At 34.2% G+C, this 22,888-nt stretch overlaps 1 protein-coding gene across 1 annotated transcript in view; it reads right to left on the bottom strand.

Annotated features, from left to right (window-relative positions):
- Positions 1 to 4,880: 4,880 nt before the first annotated feature.
- Positions 4,881 to 22,888, bottom strand: part of LOC134534733 (fasciclin-2-like) — a 108,136-nt gene continuing 90,128 nt past the window's right edge. Inside the window, exons 10-11 of the mRNA XM_063373235.1 lie at positions 13,675 to 13,728; positions 4,881 to 7,699 (exon numbers count right to left, since the gene is read on the bottom strand). Coding sequence (XP_063229305.1) covers positions 7,615 to 7,699; positions 13,675 to 13,728 — 139 coding nt within the window. The 3' untranslated portion in view covers positions 4,881 to 7,614. The remainder of the gene's footprint in view (positions 7,700 to 13,674; positions 13,729 to 22,888) is intronic.

The raw sequence follows: 22,888 nt of genomic DNA, 5'->3' as shown, positions 1-22,888 counted from the left end.
GCTAGTGTCAATTAAAATTATGGTGCACCATATAAGTCTTTTCCTGGAAAGAATTATAAAAATATTACAAATATTACAAACTGAAATAAAATTTACCAAAAAGCTTAGCAAGTGACGGGCACGCCACACTGGGTACAGAAATAAATAAAGAACATTCTAAAACATTGTAAAACAAAGTAGAAATCTAATATTTAATCAGACATTACTACTTACTTATTTAATTAACAGAAATACGAAGTTGCCTGGCGTGTAAAAAATATGTTTTTACACGTTATTACCTTTATCTGATCGTTTGCATCATCGCGATGTACCATTTACAATCATGTAGAAAGCGCTAGTTGGCATCATTCGAGTTTGGTTATGTTGCTTCCCGTATTGAGTGCGCACATGTAGTCGAATATCGATATCTAGCCTATTGCATGCAACGCACGCTCTCTGTCAAGTCCCGAGTTAACTACATTTGACGGCCCGCACTCTTTCGTGACAAGTGTGCACTACAACAATAGTTGCACGTTAGTTTACATCACAGATAAGTGGCTTGCGTTCGTGTCACAGTTTTGGTTTTTATATTTATTGCTTTACAGAGATTTATCACAAATAAACTCCTTTGCAATTGGCTTCTTGGGTGCAGAAAATGGGTCAAAGCATGAACTTCCATAAAAACATGCCAATTTTTGTAAAATCTAACAAAACATAAACAAAAATTCAAAAAGTTTCCATAAATTCACTTTACGTTTGTACTACACTCCCGTCACAAACACTGTTGCTTTCCTTAACTGTATTGGAAACAGTGCTACAAACTCCAGAAATGTGAGCACTGGTGGTTCTATACCAAAATATTTTGTCTTGTGTGCTTGAACTGTGTAGCTTTATGGCAGAATTAAAAGTTTAAAAGTAATAATGGTAGCGAAAACACACGGCGGCTAACATTGATACAAACATGATAAATTTTAAGCAGAGAATCATGCTCAACCAGCTTAGTTTGAGAATATCACAAATATTGACATATTCAGGGAGGGATAGTCTGGAAAATCAGGGAAATTCAAGATTCCCAGCTTTCTCGAAAGTATGGTTTCCTAAATGCTACCAGAAGCCCTAACATTAACGTGTTTAAACGCATAATCATCGCACTCTTATTTCAGGGCGTCAAAATTTGGATAAAAAACCTCTTGCGTAAACGTCGTATTATGTTTTAGGTCCTGCTATTAGATTCCGAGTGCTTTGTGTAGTTATTTTTCCCGTATAAATCAATGTATTTTTAAGTTCAAATCTAATATTAATTCGGACATTATCATTTATTTATTTAATAAACGGAAATATGAAGTAGTCTGATATGTAAATTTTCTTTTAAAAACTTTTTAAACACTATAACCTTTATCTGTTTGTCTGCGTCGCCGCAGTATACCGCTTATAAAAATGTAGCCAACGCTAGTTGGCATCATTCATGTTTGGTTATGTTGTTCAATGTATAGAGCGCGCGCACATAGTCTATTATCGATATCAATAGTTCCCCGATAGCATGCAATGTGCACATTCTGTCTAGAGCCGAGTTAACTACATTTAATAGCCCGCACGTTTTTGTGGTGTGTACAACGGCGATAGTTATGCGTTAGTTACGGCTTTTGTTCAAGTCACGGTTTTCGTCCTGTTTTAATTATTCACATTTAAAATAAAAATGGGTTTGCAAATAGTGGGTTTTGATATCTAATACTTTCAAATCAAAAAGTAAAATTATTCAATGGAATACCAAGACTTTCAAATAAATTGTCTTTTATTTTAGTTTGGTGTATTGCTTTTTTTATTCTCTTGCAGATGGTTAATTATAATAGATTTTAGCACTCAAGTTATTAAAGAAATTAAAATTTAAATAAATTTGAGTAAACAAAGTACGTAAATATCCTGAGAAACTAGACTATATTTTTGATGCAATATACAGTAAAAGTACGTTATAACGTAAATTTATAACGGCACCAAAAGTTTGTTATAGCGAATTTTCGTTATAACCAAATATTTAAAAAAAATCTTATTTTTGTAGCATTTTTAAAATATATTATTTTCTCGCTTGTTTTTACTATGGAAATTCACAACAAAAGTAAAGGAAATATACATAAAACTTACTAAAATAACATTTTTAAGCTATATCAGCACTTGCCGACTGCGAAATATGAGACCGCGTGGCCGTGATAAGGTCGTCACGCACATTGTGGTTAAGCGCACAGCTGTTTGTTTACATGGAGACGGGCGGGCGGGGTCACGCAAGGTCATGCCGGCCGCTTCCTGTCGCTTTGACCGCAGCTGGTTTGCTGGAGACATGTGCGCTAAGCTGATGATATCGGGTGCATATTTGTGGAGTTTTGAATACTTACTAACAATATGTAAACTCAAAGATGTAGTGAAATTTATTTTAAAATTTGTCACATTATTACTCACGTTGACACCTATGAAAAATGTCAAACACCAAAAAAAATTTAAAAATCTCTAATTACATTGGACAACCATACAAATTATATAAAATCATTTTTCCGACAATTGGTCAGTAACACAAAAATAATCACTCGTACAGACCCTTGGAAAATAACACAAAATTAAAAATCACTTTTTAAAAAAGAATCAATTTTGTTTGCCTTGATTTCACTAAACTTTTGGACAAAATAAACGACTGGACCTCTTGGAAGTTCATCAAATCTTTTGTCGAAGCATTTGTATGCTGATAAAAACGACTGATTGTGTCAAGTGCCTCCATCATTGACGTTTTCGACGGAACAGATACGTCACTTGGTTCGTCATCATTATTGTCATTATCTTCAGATGCCACTTCGTTCTGATTAGAAGCGACGAGCTCGACAAGTTCCGTGTCCGTCAACATTATCATCAGCCCTGGCAATTTCGTGGAACGTGCATGGCACATGCAGTTGTTCAGCAACGGTAGGCTAAACACCGGGCTCATCTGCTGAACCATCCGGCAATGCATCGTCAGATGTAGAAGCATCAGTTTCACATTCACGGAAACCTGCATGCCTGAAACACGCAGCTATCACTGCCGGCGAGATCTTCTCCCACGAAACTGCCATAGCCTGAATAGCTTCCAATACGTTCCACTTGCAGACAGTTTTCCCAGCAGCAAGTTTCCTCATCACCTCGTTCACAAGCATCTTGCGAAATTCCCGTTTCAATAAATTAAACACATCCTGATGCAGGGGTTGCAAGATGCTAGTACAGTTAGCTGGCAAGAACACCAACTCCACATTTTTCAGCTGAATGTCTGGATGTGCTGGACAACGATCGATAAACAAAACAACTTTACGATTTTTCATCCCCATTCTGGCGTCAAAGCTGTGAAGCCACTGCGTGAAGAGCTGCGACATCATCCATGCTTTTTTGTTTGCTTCGTAAACACATGGAATGTTGCGTGCACCTTTAAAAGCCCTGGGATTCTTTGACTTTCCAATCACAAAGGGCTTTAACTTGTCACTTCCGTCCATGTTTGCGCACAAAAGTATTGTCAGGCAGTAAATTATAAAAAAGCCCAGACTCGTCGGCATTATAAACCTCGGAGGGTTTGTACCTATCCAGTATCGATGCAAGAATAGGTTGCCAGTTGTTGACTGCTTCTTTGTTGACACTTTCCGACTCCCCAGAAATTTTGTGCAGTGTTATTCCTCTTCTTGCCTTAAATCTGTTCAGCCAACCATCACGGCATTTGAAGTCTTTGTCAATGTTCAGTTTTAAGGCTAGATGCACAGCTTTAGCCTTTAACATAGCACCGGCAACCGGAATACCTCGTGCGCGATTTTGGGAAAACCATGAAAACAAGGCTTCCTCAAGATCAATATGTTTTGCAACGTGTAATTTTTTTGTTGTTTGGCTGGTGTGCAATCTTTTAAAGCTGTCGACTGGATTTTTTCCTTATTTTTCAAAATGGTGAATAAAGTAGAGTCAAACCGTACCGTCTACCAATTTCACTTCTGCTGACGGACGGATTTTCAATTTAGTAGATAGTTCGAGAGATTTTCTTTTTTTATCCATGTCTGAAGCTAAGTGCATATGTAGTTACACGTGTCGCGTATAACTAGACGTAAACAACAATGCGCGTAGTGCCGTATACTGAAACTACACCGTACACAACGCTTACGATGCAAGTGTGAGACGAGTTATGCTCATTTACGGGCTACAGTCGGCGTGATTCTAAATAAGTAATGCTCGCAGCGGGGCCCTGTCGCAGTGGGTTAACGACACTTGCTTTCATCGCCGCGAGGCAAGCTATGCTCGCTGTGGGGCCCCACTTTGTGCAGTGTTGCCAAAACGGCCATATCATGCGCGTTGTTTCATTTGCCGTACATGTGGAATTGTGGAAGCTGTTTCTCATTTATTAAGGAAATTGTAGATGTTTTCTCATTGTTTTAGAGCAAAATTACAGGTGTGTATTCTATCGCTATAGCGAAAATGAGCCCACGCTGCATTCGTTATTTCCGAAATTTTTATCCTACGCAGCATATGCAAAACTGACGGTGCCGATGGCAATTATCGTTATAGCGGACTTTACGTTATAGACCGTATTCGCTACAACGGACTTTCACTGTACTTATGAGTAGCTAGACCTGCTGGTTCATATTTTTATCTCTATTTAAACTGAAATTTAAATAAATGGAAAAAAATTAATTATAAATTAATTAATTTAAAACAAATATGATCCAGAAATGCCGAAACATGTGGAGTTTAAAACAAAATTTTGAGATGTTTATTAATACAACAGTAGTGTTTTAATAGGCACGAGTTTTATGTGAAAATATACCCAATATGCTTTTCTCATCAATTTCAACTTACTTTTGCATTTTGCATCGATTTTAAACAATTACCAAGGTCATAATAAAACATTTGTATCGAGCACATAATTTTAATAATAAAAAAAATGGTACAAACATATGGATTTACAGTAATTTAAACTTGTGTGGTCAAACTGATGTCGGTTCAAACACATTATTGAAAATTTTAAGAATTCTTTTTGAAAGGTACTATTTATAATTACATATTCAATTATGCTGCCATTGAACCCAAGAGTTTAGACATAAATGGAACAAACATTCCGTTAGTAGGTAGTTAAATCTAGGGCAGTCAAAGTTACACATTTAATGGGAATTTTAAGCATTTGATACTAAATATCCAAAAGTTATTTTTAAATTTTGTATGAAAATAGTAGCTAATACTAGTTATATTTTTTTTCCATATAAAACATTTTCTCATAGTAGAATACAACATGTAAGCTGAACAACAATTTGTAAAAAAATTATACTTCTCAATTGGCACAGCTTGAGAATACATTCATCAAAATTCAGTGTTCTCGCATACATAAACAGCTATGCTACAAAAAAATTTGTGGTAAACATGAAACTTTTTAGTCACATAAAAAGAGCTTCTGTAAGTACATACTTTCTTACATCAATAAAAAAACTAAATAAAAAACTTACAAATTTATTTTCCTGCACACTCACTATTAGAAATATTAGAAAATTTATTTTATTGTCACATTATTCTAAGTCTTAAGATTTTCATCAATGTCTTTAAAAAAATATTTTTATAGCATTTAAAAATTGGCATAATTGCAGCAATTAAGAACTACAATCTTAGCACAATTTAAAGAACTGCCAAACATTTAAATTTATGAAATTTAAGAAGCATATATTATGATTCAAACTAACTTTTAAACTCAACAGTGAAAATTATTTTTCAGAGGAAAATATTTACCTTAAAATAGGCCATATTTACTTTCCTTAAATTGATTTATCATTATACCTTATGCAGTTCTAGTGGTAATTTATCTAAATACGCAGGTCAAAATTACCAAAAGCAGCTTTTCAGTCATGCTGTCTAAAATGGACACTAAATATACACAGGCCCAGTTATAAACTATACAGCAATAGTAATATATGCACATAATCATCTTCAATAAAAAAAAAACACATTAAAATATAGTGTGCAGTGCAAAAAGTGAATAATAATTAGTTGTGGGCAACACTGTATAAGCAAACACACAAGCCAACTGCACATTTTCTTAACACACACTCATACTTGTACATTCGGATAACCAACTACAAAAAAAGTCCATCCTGCTCTTAGTACTATTATTAATCATGTAAAAGCAGTATTATATTTCAAGTTAAGTACTTTATAATGAACTTGGTACATAATTACTACATAAACAAGACTAAAAACATATCTTTGAAGCAGATTTTTTTTATACACCAATAAAAACTGCAGAAATTGGTGATAAAATATACTCTAATATTTTTCAAATTATACCATGTACTAGCTTATAAAATACAGATTGTCAAACTTCTTCTGGAAACACTAGATGGAAGAACTCACAGAATGACAACTTATCAGTCCATTGTAGCTAATCAAAACTAAAAAAGACAAAGCAGTTCTCAACATAACCAATACATAAACAAGTAGAGAGTAAATTATTCAACACATATTCAATGCATATGACTGCTCTGAATCTATTTTTAGGCTATTGCCTCAAATAGTCCTTCATAGTTTAGTCATGTTGTACAAAAATTGAAACAGTGACATTCAATTTTTATATTGTGGAGAACTGCAAATGTTGTGCCATCATGTAACATTTTTGCACCAACCAAATTAAGACACTAGATTTGACTGTTAAAACTCAAAATTTAAGTTCTGGTTGAAGTTATCAAAATGGAAATCACAGTCATAACAAATAGCTGCAGTTGAAGGATTTTACCAAGAGCACATACGAGTATCTTCTGTGGAAGTGGTAATTGTGGAGAGATCCTCATAAGCCTACTTAATAGCAAAATTTCAATAAGTAGCTCAACAAGAGAGACACCCATTTTATTGGTCTGGTTGTCAATTTTGTAGTGCTGATATAAATCATTAATGTTCACAAAACATTAACAAGAGATACAATGGCATAAATCTTAAATATTTACTAAATATCTTCTGTAACCAGCAACATGAACTTTAAAGAAGCAATATTTTAAGTACATTCTAACTAACTAGCAATTTGTTACAATAATCCTTAGTTTACCAAAAGAAACACAAGTACTCAAATATTAAAAGGAGTTTTATTCCCCTTTATTATATTCTATTTAGGTGAACTTAAAATTATATAAACAATGGCCAGCATAGAAATTAATTCAAGAATATAAAGAAATTTTACATGACACTAGCCATTTTTAAAAATGTGTAGAAATACTAACAGCTTCTTATGTAATGTAAAAACAAATGCGGTCACAAAATAAAATGCATGGTACTTCTGAATTAAAGCTAGTCAGTCTATCACAATTTAAACTATAATGTGTCACCTATGCTACCTATCCTAAGAGTGTTCTTCGCCAAGACAACAGTCTCTCTTTAGAACTGGTGTTTTCTCCACAGTTTCACATACATAGAACAAAGTGCAGACTTACTTTTACAATACAGTCAACAGAAACCTTAGTACAGTAATTCAAAAAGAGCAGTAACACACCCTTCACTCAACTCATAAATAAGGTTTCATGGAGATAATCAGGGTAGAAGTACAGGTAACAGTACTTCCTTAATGCATAGTAGTTAACCGAGAACGAGCTGTGCATAACATTTCCACTCTCTTGTCTAAACTGCAGAGTCTTTCCCGACAAAACTTGTTCGGGAAATGGACCGCTTCACGTCGTATTCCACTGCAGTATCCCGCTTCAATCTGTGAATAATGTAATAACTGTTACTTAATGCTTGGAGAGGTGGTGACAGAGGCCCTACATTAATTATGCCCCATTGCCCCCAAATTATAAAAAATATATCATTCCCACCAACAAAAAGAATAACTTGAAATTAAACAGCAGGCAAAAGGGGTCTATTTCACCCCACCCCCCTTTTCGACCTACAAAAATGAAATTCTGCTAATAATACTATGAATGTAAGAAGCACGGAGGTTGAATGGTTAGATACTCGCCTCTCTCCAAGGCGAGCCAGGTTCGATACTCTGCGGGTTAAAAACAGGAGTTTTCGCAAGTGGGAAACGTGGCAGTGGGTTCTCTCATGGTACTCCTATTTCCCCCACCCATGTGTTCCTCCTTCGTTGCTCCACACCCCGTCTCATCTCACCTCACGCACTCTCCAGGCTGGCCGGAACGACAGGTGTGTCCCTCCTGGAAGGCCAGCCAATTCCTGTGAGTGTCAGCCCCGTTCCAGCCATGTAGACCCTGCCTCAGGCGGGAAACTACGTGTCGACTTCCATTTTTCATTATCATCAATTCTACACCACACATTACTTGAGAAATAAAGTGGTTAAATGCCAAGGTCACAGATAAATATCCCCTTCTAATAATTAATGTATTTTTCAAAGACAAACACTGGACATTTTAGGTAGATTTTGAAGAAATACTACCTAATATAGCCATTACCATGGTGCGACTTCTGGAAAATGTTTATATAGTTTTTAATTTCATGGTCTATAGATCCCAAAACTGATACATAAACTAATATCATGGAAAATCTCAGTTGAGTTCGTTAATGGGCAATATCCAATAAAAGAGATGGATTTTTTTTTTTTTGGAAAACAGAAAAATTACTATAACTCCCACAATATGATGAATATCACGTCCATTTGAACATATTATAACTCGTTGAGGTAATTACAAAAAACTTTGTCTGAATACATTTTTCATACAATCCAACCATTCCTGCAAGAGGTGGAAAAAACAAGGGTTGGAGGAAAATCTATTCAGTACTCCCTCAGTAGGCACACTATGAATCCGTTCAAATTATTTGTAAATGGTATAATTTTTATCTAAAAAATTTGTTAAAATTTTTTTTTTATATAACGAACCCTTACAGAAACAAGATTACAAACAAGGGTAGAATTAAAAAAAAATTCATAAATTCAGTACTATGCACACTTAAATCCATTCTAATATATTGTAGACCATAAATTATTATCGACAACTTTCGTCTGAAATAATTTTTATACGACCAACTATTACTGCAAGGAGTGAAAAATAACAGGGGTTGGACTAAAAATTAATTACTCCCTTAGTAATTACAATATTAAATCTTTTTAAATTTTTGTAAACCTTATAAATATTATGTGTAAAACTTTTGCCTAAAACAATTTTTGATACAACCAACCATTGCTGCAAGGGTGGTTAAAGAGGGGTTAAAATCACAACATCAAATTCATTCAAATTGTTTGTAAATCTTTTAATTTTTATCTAAAACTTTTGCCAGAAACAATTTTTGATAATACAAACAATTATTGCGAGGGGTAAGATAAACCTGGAATTGGAATAAGAAGATAAATAAAACTTCACCACTGTGTATGCTATCGAATAAATTCTAATTTTTGTTATCTAACCAACCATTACTGCATGGGGTGAAAATAACAAGGTTTGAAAGTATACTGTCAAAATCTGTTATAATTTATTGTATGAATCCTAAACTTTATCTAAAATTTAAGCTGAAACAATTATAGATGAAACTAATTACTAACGTAAAATCGGGGAAGGGGGGGGGGGGGTGTCTGAAAAAAAAAAACTGTCTTAGTATTAAATACCGTTTGAATTTATTTTAAACCATCTTATTAACATCTTAAACCTTGGTGTGAAGCAAATTTTTATACAACCATGTTATTAGTGCAAGGGATGAAAAATAGTTTTAAAAGGTCAAAAAAACTGAATAATTTCCTCAGTTAGCATAATATGTAATTTGTTCTAAGCTATTCCATATCTGCCAACTTTTACGATTTTCCCGAAATTTGTACGGAAAATAATTCACATTATGATTGTACGGAAATTCGGAACATCTTATGATTTTTGTCTGTTCAAAAATGCAGTATACTATTTTAGTGCCTAAATAAATGTACCGTTTGAGCAGCATTTGTTATTGTTTAACAACATGGCGTCCGTGATAATATGAGAATAATGGAGTCAGAAAAAAATCGCTCTGAAAAGAAAGTAATTTTTGTAAGTTTCGTTGGTACACAGCAGGCTGGATGGCAACTGATCTTGCTAATATTTTGTGCGGAAGAGTCATGAAAGTAATTTTTGTGAGTTTTGTTGATACACAGCAGGTTGCCTGGAGACAAGTGATAACGACTTAACCGTTTATGTACGAGTGCGGTAAATATTTTATAAGTTAGCGCTTGTACGAAACGTAAGATAATATGATTTCGTAATGGCTACGAGTAGTAAAAAACAATATGGACAGGTGTTTTGGTCATCTTATTCAGAATTATTTCCTTTCATTACTAAGAATGAAAAAGGCTCTAATTTTGCGTTTTGTAGTGTTTGTCGTTGCGACATTAATGTTTCCGATGGCGGTAAGTACAATATTTCCTATCACATTAAGAGCTTGAAACATGCAAATAACGCGACGCTTGCAGAAGAAAACAAAAAAAATCAGTAGTTTCTTTTCCGTGAACCGTAACAGTGACAGTGATGTGATTAGGGCGGAATGTTATTTTACAAGCTTTTTAGTGGAACATAACCTTCCATTCAGCATCGCCGACCACGCCGGGCATTTGTTTCGAAAAATGTTCCCAGGGGCTGATATCGCAAAAATGGTACAGCTGTGGGCGCACTAAAACTGCAGCAATAGTAAAAGAAATGGCTTCCAATACCACTACTTCAGTAGTAAAGTGCTTGCAAAGTGGCCCATATACACTAGCTACTGATGGAAGCAATGACACAAGAAGTAATAAGTTATATCCTCTCATGGTAACTTATTACAACTCTGACTGCAGGTTAGTAACTAGTTGTGTTTTGGCCATACCTTCATTGGAAGGTGCTTTTACTGGTAAAAATATTGGATAGTTATTGCTATCAGAACTTGAAAGTATGAATGTGCCAATTCCAAATTATTTTGTAACGTTGCAAGACCCCTGCCCTCTCAGCTAAATATTTTCTTTTAAATTTCTTTTTTGTATATGTAAATATTAATAAGTCAATGTTTTTTGAGTGGTGTATATGTTTTGAAACAGTATAATCAGACGTTATGTTATTTTGCACGTGTTAGGTGTTTTAAGAAGGTATTTTGTATTTTAACAGACGTTTTTAATCATTACTATTTTTTTATGTAATTATTCACAAAGAAGTTGCTGTACTAGATATTTGCCTGTTTAGGCCTACTTTTTCAGGTTTTTCTCAATAAGTTGAATTTTGTCAAGTAATTTGTATTATGATTGCTGTTCTAAATTTTAATTAACGTGTTGCAATATAATTATAGATCACGGGACTGTGTCTGGGCTGGGGTGATGTGTAGGGAGAGAGAGGCATAAGAGGCCTGTAAGTGTGAGTGAGAAAGAAACAGTGCTTCCCCGCCAACCAAGAAAAAGACGGGAATTCCCCACTGCGTGGGAACTGAGTGATAACTGCTGTCTCACGGTGTGGGAGAGAGAACGAGAATGGGAGTCCCCAATTTTGATATAAAATTGAAAAGAGACAGATCAAGGGAAGCCCCGAGTTCTGTGTGTACAGGGTTTTTTCATGTATTGTAATTTGTTCTGTGATTGGCTTGTATCTGTAAGCGTGAATGAAGCGTGAGTGTGATTGGTCGGTGAGGTCATGTGACTTCTCCTCCCTGCGTGGAGGAGACAGTGGCAAGAATTCACCAGTCGTCCGTAGATCGCTGCACCAGTAGGTCGCGTTCAGTGGCTTCTCGCCAAATTATGAAGTAATTTGCTAATAGATAATTTAACGTTGGTGGTCAGAGCCAGGCCGAGTATTAAGTTAACCTAAGTTTTTTTTTTATTTTCATTCGGACAATAACAAATTAGAAATTGTGACCACCTTCGTCGGCGTTTTGGATCGTGGCGAAATTCGTTTTCGCTGGGTGCGGTCATGTTTAAGGCCGCACTAATTTTGTGTACTTGCAGTAAAACATTACTGAAGGACGCTATTTTTTTTCGTTAATTCTCATCCCGCGAACTGCGGGCATTTTTCGACGGGCAGATGTTTGTGGAATGAGTGAGTAACCCCTTTTGGAAGTGTTTGGATTCGTCTGTGCATTCTATTTGAAAAAATAAAAACAACAAAATTACAATCTGCGTTGAACATCTGTTTATTTTTGTATATAACGAACCGTTATAATTGTATAGGTTTTGGCTGTGATAATGCAGTAGTTATGGTTGGAGTTAAAATGGTGCTATATCTGTATTAAAAGAAAAGCAGCAAAATTTAGTAGTCATAGGTATTCTGTGCCACTTAATTAATTTGGCTGCAGAAAAGGCTTCTGCAAGTTTGCCAGTGAGGGTGGAAGAAATACTTTTAAAAAGAGCTAAACATGCTACTGTACAGTATCTTTAAAATTCCAGTGCACAGTCAAGTGGTAGGGAATAAGTTACTGTTTTTTTCCTACACTGTGTGTTCGTGTGGCATTTTTGTGTACATATTAACATTAACTCATAATTAGCAAATTGAACTACATTGGCAAGAAGTGATATTTTTTTTTCTGAACTGATAGTAATGACATGCTCTAAAGTGAACTTAATTTTATGATTTGTGCTCCAAAGGGAAGAAACTAAAGGACTTATGAAGGCCTATCTCGGTAAGAAAAAATATATGTATACATTAACTTTTGTAAACGTGTATTAAATCATTTATTTTGCATTCAAGCTGTTGAGTTTTAATAAATTACAGTAACTTTTTATTTAACTTTCATATTTTGGATAGAGACGTTGTGTTATCAATGCAAAATAAACACGTGTTTTCCGGATTACTTATTTTAAACATCGCGCCTGATTTACGCTATAGATTTGTTAATTTGGAAATCTTACTGCTTGCACTCCTAACAAGTTGGCAGGTATGCTATTCAATGCTGGATGTATTCAGAATATTTTTGTTGCATGGAATATAAGAAAATGTTATATAAATCATTTTGTAATATTGGAGAACATAAATATTTATTTGTTTGTTTATTTATTTACATTGTGTCATGTCTACCCACAACTTAATGCCAAGATGGTAGACACCATACATAGAAAAAACACAGACAAAATGTGTGGATAAAACATAGTCAAACACAGAACACGTAACACACTAAAAAAAAGTGTAACTATATGAAATAAATTAAAATAAAACAAGCAAAAAATTAAACTAATATGCAGTAAAAAAACAAAACTGTACAATACAATAAACAACAATATCTATTATCTATTACACATCTAACCATGGTAATAAGTATTAAAATTAATAACTATTTATTAATATCAAGTAGATTAATGTTTGCAAGGATTTTAGGAATACTGATTTTTTTTATATGGGAAAAATACTATGAATGTTATTAAAAAAAATTTAAAATCTATTTATTAATTAAATGTTATGTGCATTAAGTTCTTAAAACATTACAGAATTTTATAGAAGTTTTCAAAATATTTCCAGAAGAAATAGGTTCTTCAAAATCTACCTATGCCTGTAGGCTGTGCCAACAGGGATTTTATGTTTTATTTTTACATGTTCTTCAATTTTAGCTATTATGTCATAATTTAACGTTTTTTGAAAGGTAATGTAAACATTTAGACATTTAAATATAAAAGAGGATTACAAATTGCCTTGTCACTAATTTGTAATATAAATTAAAAAAAATAGTGCTAACAAATATTTTATTTTGCATCATTGTTTTAAATATGTTCAACAGTTTTAAAATGCAGAAGTTAAAAGAAAATCAAGTAAATATACTCACATTGGATCTATTACTGGTTGTTTGGTTCCATCATTCAACGGTTCTTTTTCTTCCCTGAAACCATTTAAAAACAGCTGTAGTAAATGGATAGAGGTTTATTTTTAGCATCATTACCTAAACATAATTTTTTTTAACTTGTTATTTTTATGATCTTCATATATATACACAAACACACATAAATACATATATATATTTTTTCACTATCAGACACACACATGTACCAACATCCTAAGCTGTAATTTATTAATCCAACAGTAATACTTTTTTATCATTGAAAAAATGTATACACCTATCCCTCACTTAGCACGTCTTCAGATTGTGCGGATTCATTTAGCGCGATGTGAATTTTACTGCCCCAGTCTTGAATAACACGTCTGTAAATTTCAGTTGGCACAAAATCTCGGCAGGCAAAAAAAAAGTTGAGCAGGACGCCACGAAGTCTGTTTCAACTTCTGTAAACACACATGTCGTGGGATGCAGTTGGCCATACAAGGGGGGAAGAGATGCGCGCGCAGGTCTGTCTACGCTATCGGCTGTTGTACAAAAACATCAGCTATGGCAAGTTGGCGGCTATAGAGTGTAAAGGACCAAATTTTTTACGTCCGTGCATATGCCGCCGTGCTGTACCATTGTCGCCTGGCCACAAACCAGGCCATGAACTCAGTCTAGCCAGGGGCAGGGAATTTACTCAAAAAAAAGCAACGTCTGCCCATTCAGCTGCCGGTAACTATACATGCTTGATCACTCCTAATTAGGGCCACCTGAAAGTGGTGAATAAAAATGAGGTATTTCGTCATTATAAACAGATAAAAGCGGTATAAAAATTCGTTACAAAAACTGAAAAGCGGTTTTAAAAATCTGCAAAAAAAATTACCGGCAAATAATATTATTTTTTAAAATTATTTTTCCGATGAATTTCCTATACAAATATGCATATATACACTTTATTAACTTTAGAATAGCATATTAAAACTAATCAACTTAGCAAATAATATATAATGTATTTATATTAAAGCCACTTAATGCATATACCTTGCAATAAATTTTAAAAATATATACATATATAGGTATATTTATATTGATAATTTATTTAAAATGTACAACAATGTCACTAGTATGCTTGAAATGGTTGGCCTGAAGTATCAGACTGCAGTTACAAGAATCAAGTCTTTTCGCAGCCACTCCACACGACTGTCGCAATACTTGCACATAATAATTTTACTTCCTTCATCAAAAATAAAAAAAGCCATCACTTTTAAAACCCTTTACATGTTCATGCAAAGTTAAAAATTTTGGCATGTTGAACTAACCAACAATTAATTACTTCCAAGAAAATTTTTTTTTTTAATTTCAGAACCTAATGTGTTGCATTCATTGTGAATACTGAACATTTCCAGAACGGCGCCATTTTGTAATAGTGGCGATATTGCCTTTTAAAAACATTGTGCTGTATTGGATGGACAACTTACAGTTCAAATAGAAACCACAAGCACAACCTGAAATCTTCCGAAGTTAAACGTTATCTTAGGTTAGGTTGGCGTTATTTAAAATACTTAATGACCGTAAAATGAAAATATTTTAATCCTTTAATTATGGTGCTTTTTTACTTGCGATCGGAAAACTTCGGAACTGTTCGGGTGAGCGGCTTTCTACAGCTGGATAGATACATCTATGCATAGAAGGAGTCTGTGACTCTTTGGTCTAATTAGCAGTATCAACAAAGAAGATGGCGCGTGACTTCGTTAATAAAATATATTACCACGATCGTTTCGACGGATGGTTCTATTTAATTTTTTTCCGACAGCTTTATATATACGAAAAGTTATCTGAGGTTAGAAAAAATATATTATAAATTGGTAACGTTGCTACGGGGGGGAAAAATACCGTTTGGATTCCAACCCACATCCCTTACCGCATGAATTTATGAGAATACAAGTTTAATACTCTACTCACGTCAGATTTTTAAGGATTGTTGAAATTTCTTGCCGTGATTCCAGTTATAAAATGTATTGCATATTATTTTCGTAGTAAGGTGGTACAAGTTGGCACTGTCTCTGTTGTGTTGAACAAAGGAGTTAATAAATTTTTTTGCGTATTTCGCGTGTTTTATCGTGGGAAAATCAGATTTCATGAAAATTTCGCGTTTGCGTCGTTTTTTCGCGATCGCGAAAATTGCATGGCCCTACTCATAATGCATCGTGTTCAAGTATTTGAGACAAAACTAGAAGTATTAAGGCGTGCAGATTGTCATGAAGGCCATGCTTATGTTGGTCGCACTAAAGTTTTAGCACGTCAACTGTGCATACAATCATACAAAATAAGGACTCTTACCAAAAGTTTATATAAGTCTGATGCTGTTGGTTATACTAGCGGGAATATATTTGACATTAGATACCGAAACAGAAATTAACAGATGATTCACGTGGAAAAGGTTGTTAAATGAATGTTGCAATGAAAAAAAAATAATCATTGGCCTGACAGGATTGATGTGAACCAGGTGGTGATACACAAATAAGCACTTTAATTTTTGATAAATTAAACTGTAATTATCAGGACAGTAATATCGGTTTCACTGTCAGTAAAGGATGGTTTGGATAAGTACGCGACGTGAATTGAAGGTCATGCCCGGGCGGGCAAGTTAGCCAGTCGACTGACGATAAAGTACATAACCACGTATATCCCGTTACGCTGTGTCGTATTTGTTATACAAAGTCGATGGGAGGCATATAAAGATAAATGGTGACATATTTATGGTTGAGTGTTATTCAACACATTTATATTACGAAAAGTATATTTTCCTACACAATTTTGGAACACGTTAAATAAATTAGCCTTGTTATTTATGGAAACGAATGCTTCAGAACACGCGATTTCGAATAACACGAGAATTTTTAGGAATGAATTAGTCGTGCTAAGTGAGGGATAGTTGTATACTGAAAACATACAAAATGCACATCAATTTATATATTTACCCCTTAAATAACATGAATATTCACTGTTGCAAATACTTCAAATATGACTAACAATATTTTACATAAAACATACTTTTAAATACAAAAATTAATCAAAAATTGTGCAAACTTTTAGAACTAGCCACATGTACTTGAAAAAAGTATCAAACAAAGTAAAAAGCTCCAAGTCAAACGAACAATTTATTTTATGAAGTTTATAAAGTATACAGAAATGCTCTGTTATCTTTAACTAGAGAAAAAAGTCACATTAACTTCTCTCAGGTGTATTACAGTGAACAAAATTTACTCCAAGGTGTATAGAAAACAGGGTTGGGAAAAAAAACAGTTTTTTTAAAAAAAATCAAAACACATGTTTTTTATTGTTTTAAACTGTTTTTTTTTTTTGTTTTAAACAGTTTGTCATGTTTTAAAGAGTTTTTTTAAGTTCAAACTTTTTTTTTTGTTTTTAATATTAATTTTAATCAAAACCACCACAATATGTTTTGCACATATGGCGTATGTCCTAAAGCTTACATCAAGTCATGCACTCCCATTGCACAAATCTTTCAAAGGTAATACTTATTCAGTCCTGTAACACTAAAAGAGATTAAACCTCTAGTATGGTGGATGGCTTTGGAGAAAAGTACTCATCATGCAACTCTGCACCTGGCACATCAGTTACACAGTGCAGTAGCTTCGTCAGCTGGTATTGAACGTCTTTTCTCCACATTCGGGTTTGTGCATAGTTCTGTAAGGAACCGGCTAGGAACAGAGAAGGCTGCCAAACATGTAACTGTTTTCCGTGCACTTAACTAACAAAAACAAATTTTAATTAGGTTAGATGAACTTAGTGGAACTGGCACCCTAAAAGGTATGACTGGTTTGACCCCAAGCAGTGCTGGTATTTTATGTTTAAGTGAGGAATGTGTTTCACTTCAAAACTTCTCATCCTAGTCTGGATATTTATCACAATTGGTGACTTACAATGAGACATGATGCCTGCGATGAAAATGTCAATAAGCAGTTTTCGTTTTCGTAAGGAATAGAACTTTTTTTAAAATACATATAAAAAAACATGTTTAGAACAGAATGTTTTAAACATTGTGTTTTAACCCCTTAACATATTAACCCGAGTATATTCGTTTTTTTACATTTGGCACGTAATTATTAACCCGAGTTTACTCGTTCGACTAACAAAAACGTGCGTCTGATTATATTATTTCGAGTTTTCTCGAATGAGTTACATGAGCTCTCGCTAGATGTCGTGGTAGGTATTTTCAGCCTTTGAAACAGACTTCCAGTAGTTTTATGTTACCCACTAGATGTCAGGGCAGATTCGATCCATCACGGTACCCTACTTACACGCGTTCGCCGTTTGTGTTTGAAAAATTGTACATTAGATGTCTCTAATAGTACTATTATGAATTTATGATGTTCCCGCCAATGTTTATATATTTTAGCTGAGGTGTCAACATTACTGTAATGTGAATAATAGAAATTGTTCAAAATGAGTGATTCCGACAGTGAAGGAAGCGACGTGAGTGATCTTGATAAATTGGGATCTGATAGTAGCGACAATTATAATGACATTTCAAGCTCAGAAGAATCAGGTAGTGAAGAGATATCTGGCAGAATGTGGTGTGAGATAAACTGTAGTTTGCCAACTATCTCTCCTCCAAGATACCCATTTACAGGTAAACCAGGCGTCAATGTAAATGTAAATGTTGATGATAATTTTCTTCGTTATTTTCTCTTATTTTTTGATAATGATTTGGCTGAACTCATAGCTACAGAAACGAACCGTTTTGCATCACAGTACATTCAAACACATCCTCAAACAAAATGGAAACCAACAAACAAAGAGGAAATCTATGTTTTTCTTGCACTAGTTGTGGCTCAAAGCATAGTCAAAAAACCTACATATCAAATGTACTGGGCTAAGAACCCAATATTTGACACACCATTTTTTTTAGGAAAACCATGCCATTTCGCAGATTTGTTCAGCTGAAACAGTTTCTTCATTTTGTGGATAATGAGTCATATGATGCAGCCACCCATCCAAACCCTAAACTGAACAAAATATGGCCTATATATATTCATTTGCAAAATAAATTTTCTGAACTTTACACTCCAGAAAAAGATGTCACAGTAGATGAAAGCCTTATGTTATATAAAGGGCGTCTAGGTTGGAAACAGTACTTACCTCTCAAAAGGGCGCGGTTCGGAATAAAGTCATTCATGTTATATGAATCGTCAAGTGGATATGTATATTCCTTCGTAATTTACACCGGACGAGGAACCAATTTTGATGATGAATACAAAGGCTTGCCAATGTCGTCACAAGTAGTTATGTCATTACCATTAGTGAAACCTCTTCTTGGGAAAGGTTATTACTGACAATTTTTATACCTCACCACAGCTATCAGATATGTTGCTATCACATCGAACCGATTCTTATGGGACTGTGAAAACGACAAGAAAAGAAATGCCACCAGAATTGCGGAAACAAAAATTGCCGAAAGGCAGTGTCATTGCTTTCCAAAGAGGTAAACTATTGGCATTGAAGTGGATAGACAAAAAACCAGTCACAATGTTGTCTACAATCCACAATTCTGAAATGAAAAGTGTTACAATCTATGGACAACAGCACATAAAACCACAAGTTGTGTTAGATTACAACAGTACAATGGGAGGTGTGGACATTGTTGACCAGCGCACAACAGACTATGCAGTACCCAGGAAGAGGGGGAAAAAATACTATAAGAAGATTTTTTTCCATTTAGTGGACCTAGCAATATGGAATTCATTTTTGTTATATTCAAAGTTGGGAGGGAAGCAGTCACATTTGGAGTACAGAGAGGCTGTTGTCAAAAATTTGATTGAACAGTTTCACAAGCCAACAATGTCGCCAGGACGAGGTAGGCCTGGAAAATCAACGAATCCACTGAGAATGACTGAACGTCACTTTCCAGCTACGATCCCGCCAACTGACAAAAAAAGCAATCCTACACGCCAGTGTGCAATGTGCAGCAGGGTGACAGATGCATGGGGGAAAAAAATACGGCGTGAAACACGGTACATGTGTGAAGACTGTGGTGTGCCACTGTGTGTAGTGCCGTGCTTCAGAGTTTATCATACAACAGCAGACATTTAGGCAGAAATTAGTTAGGCTTACAGTCAGAGTGAAATGCATTCAAGAATAACTTCACAAATGTCAATACAGACTCGTGACATTATTCAGCTACTGTATTCAAATAAAAATTCTTCTATTTATTGTGCTGTGAAAAAAACTGAATGTCTCACATAAAAACTTTGTTTTTTGTAAAGAATGACATCCTTGACATTACAATGATTTTTTTTTGTATTTGTGAATGTTCAGCTATTGCAATTAGTGTATACTGTACAAACCTTGTGAGGTAAATTTTTATACGAAGATCTATTCGGACTGACAACATTTACATATCATATGTACATATTTTGTTTTTCATGTTATTCAGGCAATTTTATAAAAGTAGATGTAATTTTGTAAAAGAAATATGGTATGTTGCAAAAGTTATTTCATTAGTTTCTATGTAAGCTTATACTATATCTGGCTAATGTTATAAATATTTTTAGTAATCTTAGTGAATATTAGCACTGACGAGTATACACGGGTTAGGAAACCAGTGTCCATTCAAAATGACATGATGGTGTGATAAATGTGAAATTTTAATGTATTTTGTGTGGTATGTCCATTTGCATATTGAATAGGTAAAATATATTGCTGCACAAATGTGATTTTCAGATAACTACTTTTGAGAAATAATTCTAACCATGCTGAACATTACTAATGTTGTTATAATAACTTCCAATTTGTGTTAAATGTTTTTATCTAAATATTTATCTATTTAATTATATTCCATAAATATTTATAATGTATTTACATATATTTCAGCAATGACGAGTATACTCGGGTTAGTAAAACAGTGTGCATTAAAAATTACATAATTTTGTAAAAAATGTAAAAACGTATGTTTTTTACTTGTGGTACGTTTATTTGCATATTAAAAACAATAGATTACTGCAAAAAAACCAATTTTAAAAAATGGTTTTTTTAGACACATATATCTAGCCATAATATATATGTTAAGGGGTTAAACATGTTTTATTCAGAGTGTATTGTTTTAAACAATTTTGAACATATTGTTTTAAACATTTTGTTTTAAACGTGCCAACCCTGATAGAAAAGCTAAATACATCACTGTCATGAATGTGATTGTAAATAAGTTGTTTGCTTTTACTTACTTCAGTATTTTGGTGTTAAGAGTTAAATGCTTGCTCCATTAACACACAAAATAATGCAAATTTATCTGATCACAGGTTAACAACCAAGCAAAACACCTGGTATGGTAAAGAGACCCCCCTTGTCACAAGTGCATTTCAGTTAGTGAGGTGGAATGATAATTGTGACGCTCACTAGTGCTTCTAGCACAGTATCGTCTCAAAGTTAAATGCATGCAGTCTTCTCTTCATGCATAGCGCAACTATGAGTGAGTGGTGACCATCTCATTTTGTGGCAAATAAATAAAGATAAAGGTGTGCTGCAAGTAAGTCCCTTGAGTGCTTTCAAGAATCTATGCCGTAAACTTCATACCTAAGAAGTATTCTGCTGAAAAAACACGTGTCTTCTAAAAAGACAGTTTAAAAACAAAATATGGAAACAGAACAACTCATTTGCCCACAGCGTAATCTTAAATGCTTCATTGTAACCACTCTTGATATATTTTACAATTTTAAATTTGCATGGTTTTTACTGAAGCTCTGCACACCGTATGTGTGCCCAGTAGACATGCCCTTGATTATTTATTCCTAGAAATTATCACGGGTAATCTAATTAGCTACATTAAGATATATTAGTTAAAAGGCAAATCTATGTACTTGCCTCTAATTTCTTATCATTCATCTGAGCTTAAAATTTGGTTTTATTTGCGGCAGAAAATTTTTTATACCTGCAGCTCTCTTTCAAGTTTACATTAAAATGTGTCTTGTGTAGTGAACCAACAATGATAAATCGCTAACTACCACACAGACAAGCTAACTACTGAACACCAAGAGCCGACAACGTAAAGGTTTCCACAGCCTTACACTGGAACCCTGGAGTCCACGCTGCTTCCAGAGTCGTTGTTGCAAGTGTCCTTGCTGCTGCAATATGGAAGAGGGAAGCGCCAACTGTATAGGCTGCTAGTAACAACAAATAAACACGGGGCAGGGGCTAAAACTGTGAAGGACTACATCTCGCATTACTCATGCCTCATACAACAAGTGTTCCGTGGCATCTCTAAAGGTGACACACATGCCAAGGGAAATACTTTACATTACAACTAGAGATGGGCCGAGACTCAAAAAACTGAGCACTGTCAAATGAGTAGCTTCCGCTTGACTCTGCTCGAACGTCGAGTTCAATTTACTCAACCGGACGAGACTCGACAGAATTTTTTTTCAACTCGATACATATTCATGAGGTGCAACAAACATGAACTCACTTGCGACTATTATGCAAATATTATACAGTGAAAGATCATTTTTATTTTCTTACTATTTGCACCTCAAAACACCAGCAATTAGCACCATTTTGAAATGAAAAGCAGCAGTATGACATTAATATATAACACAGCAAACAAACTATGAGAAGACTAAAATTTAACATCAGTACATTTTTTTTCTACCAGTAAGTCAATCAATAGAATCAATGTTCAGCACAAAGGAAGCCAAACCGAAAGTGATATGCCTTGTAGTGTTATCTTCATATTTTTAATTATCTGTTGAAAATGTTGGATGGCTTTATTTTTATTCATTCGCAAGGCTATAATGCAATTTGCATCTAGTTAATGCCTTTATTTTAAAATAAGTGATGTAATGTTTTAAAATCCTTTAGTATTTGCATATTTGAAGTGGTATAAAACAACGTTAACCAAAAAATGGCACAAGAAAATGGAAAATTGATAGGTACTGGAGTTCTTTTGGTTGTGCTTATACTTCTCATTTTGGTAATTTTATAGTTACAGAACAGATTTTTAACATTTCCATTGAATGAGTATTAAAAAATGTTAATTTGGTTATTTAAATACTGAAAACATTACATATTTTAAGAGTTTAGACAAAAATAAATTAAACTGTAAGGTGATAGGTTAGGTCAGATACAATAAAAATACATAATATGTAAATAAGTAATATTTAATTAATGTCGCTGACCTAACCCAACCAACCTTTCACTTAGTTACTTA

The sequence above is a fragment of the Bacillus rossius genome, chromosome 8, assembly GCF_032445375.1.
Source record: "Bacillus rossius redtenbacheri isolate Brsri chromosome 8, Brsri_v3, whole genome shotgun sequence".
Taxonomy (NCBI): Eukaryota; Metazoa; Arthropoda; class Insecta; order Phasmatodea; family Bacillidae; genus Bacillus; species Bacillus rossius.
The sequence above is the reverse complement of the archived record's forward strand: the minus strand, read 5'-3'. Positions and strand labels throughout refer to the sequence as shown.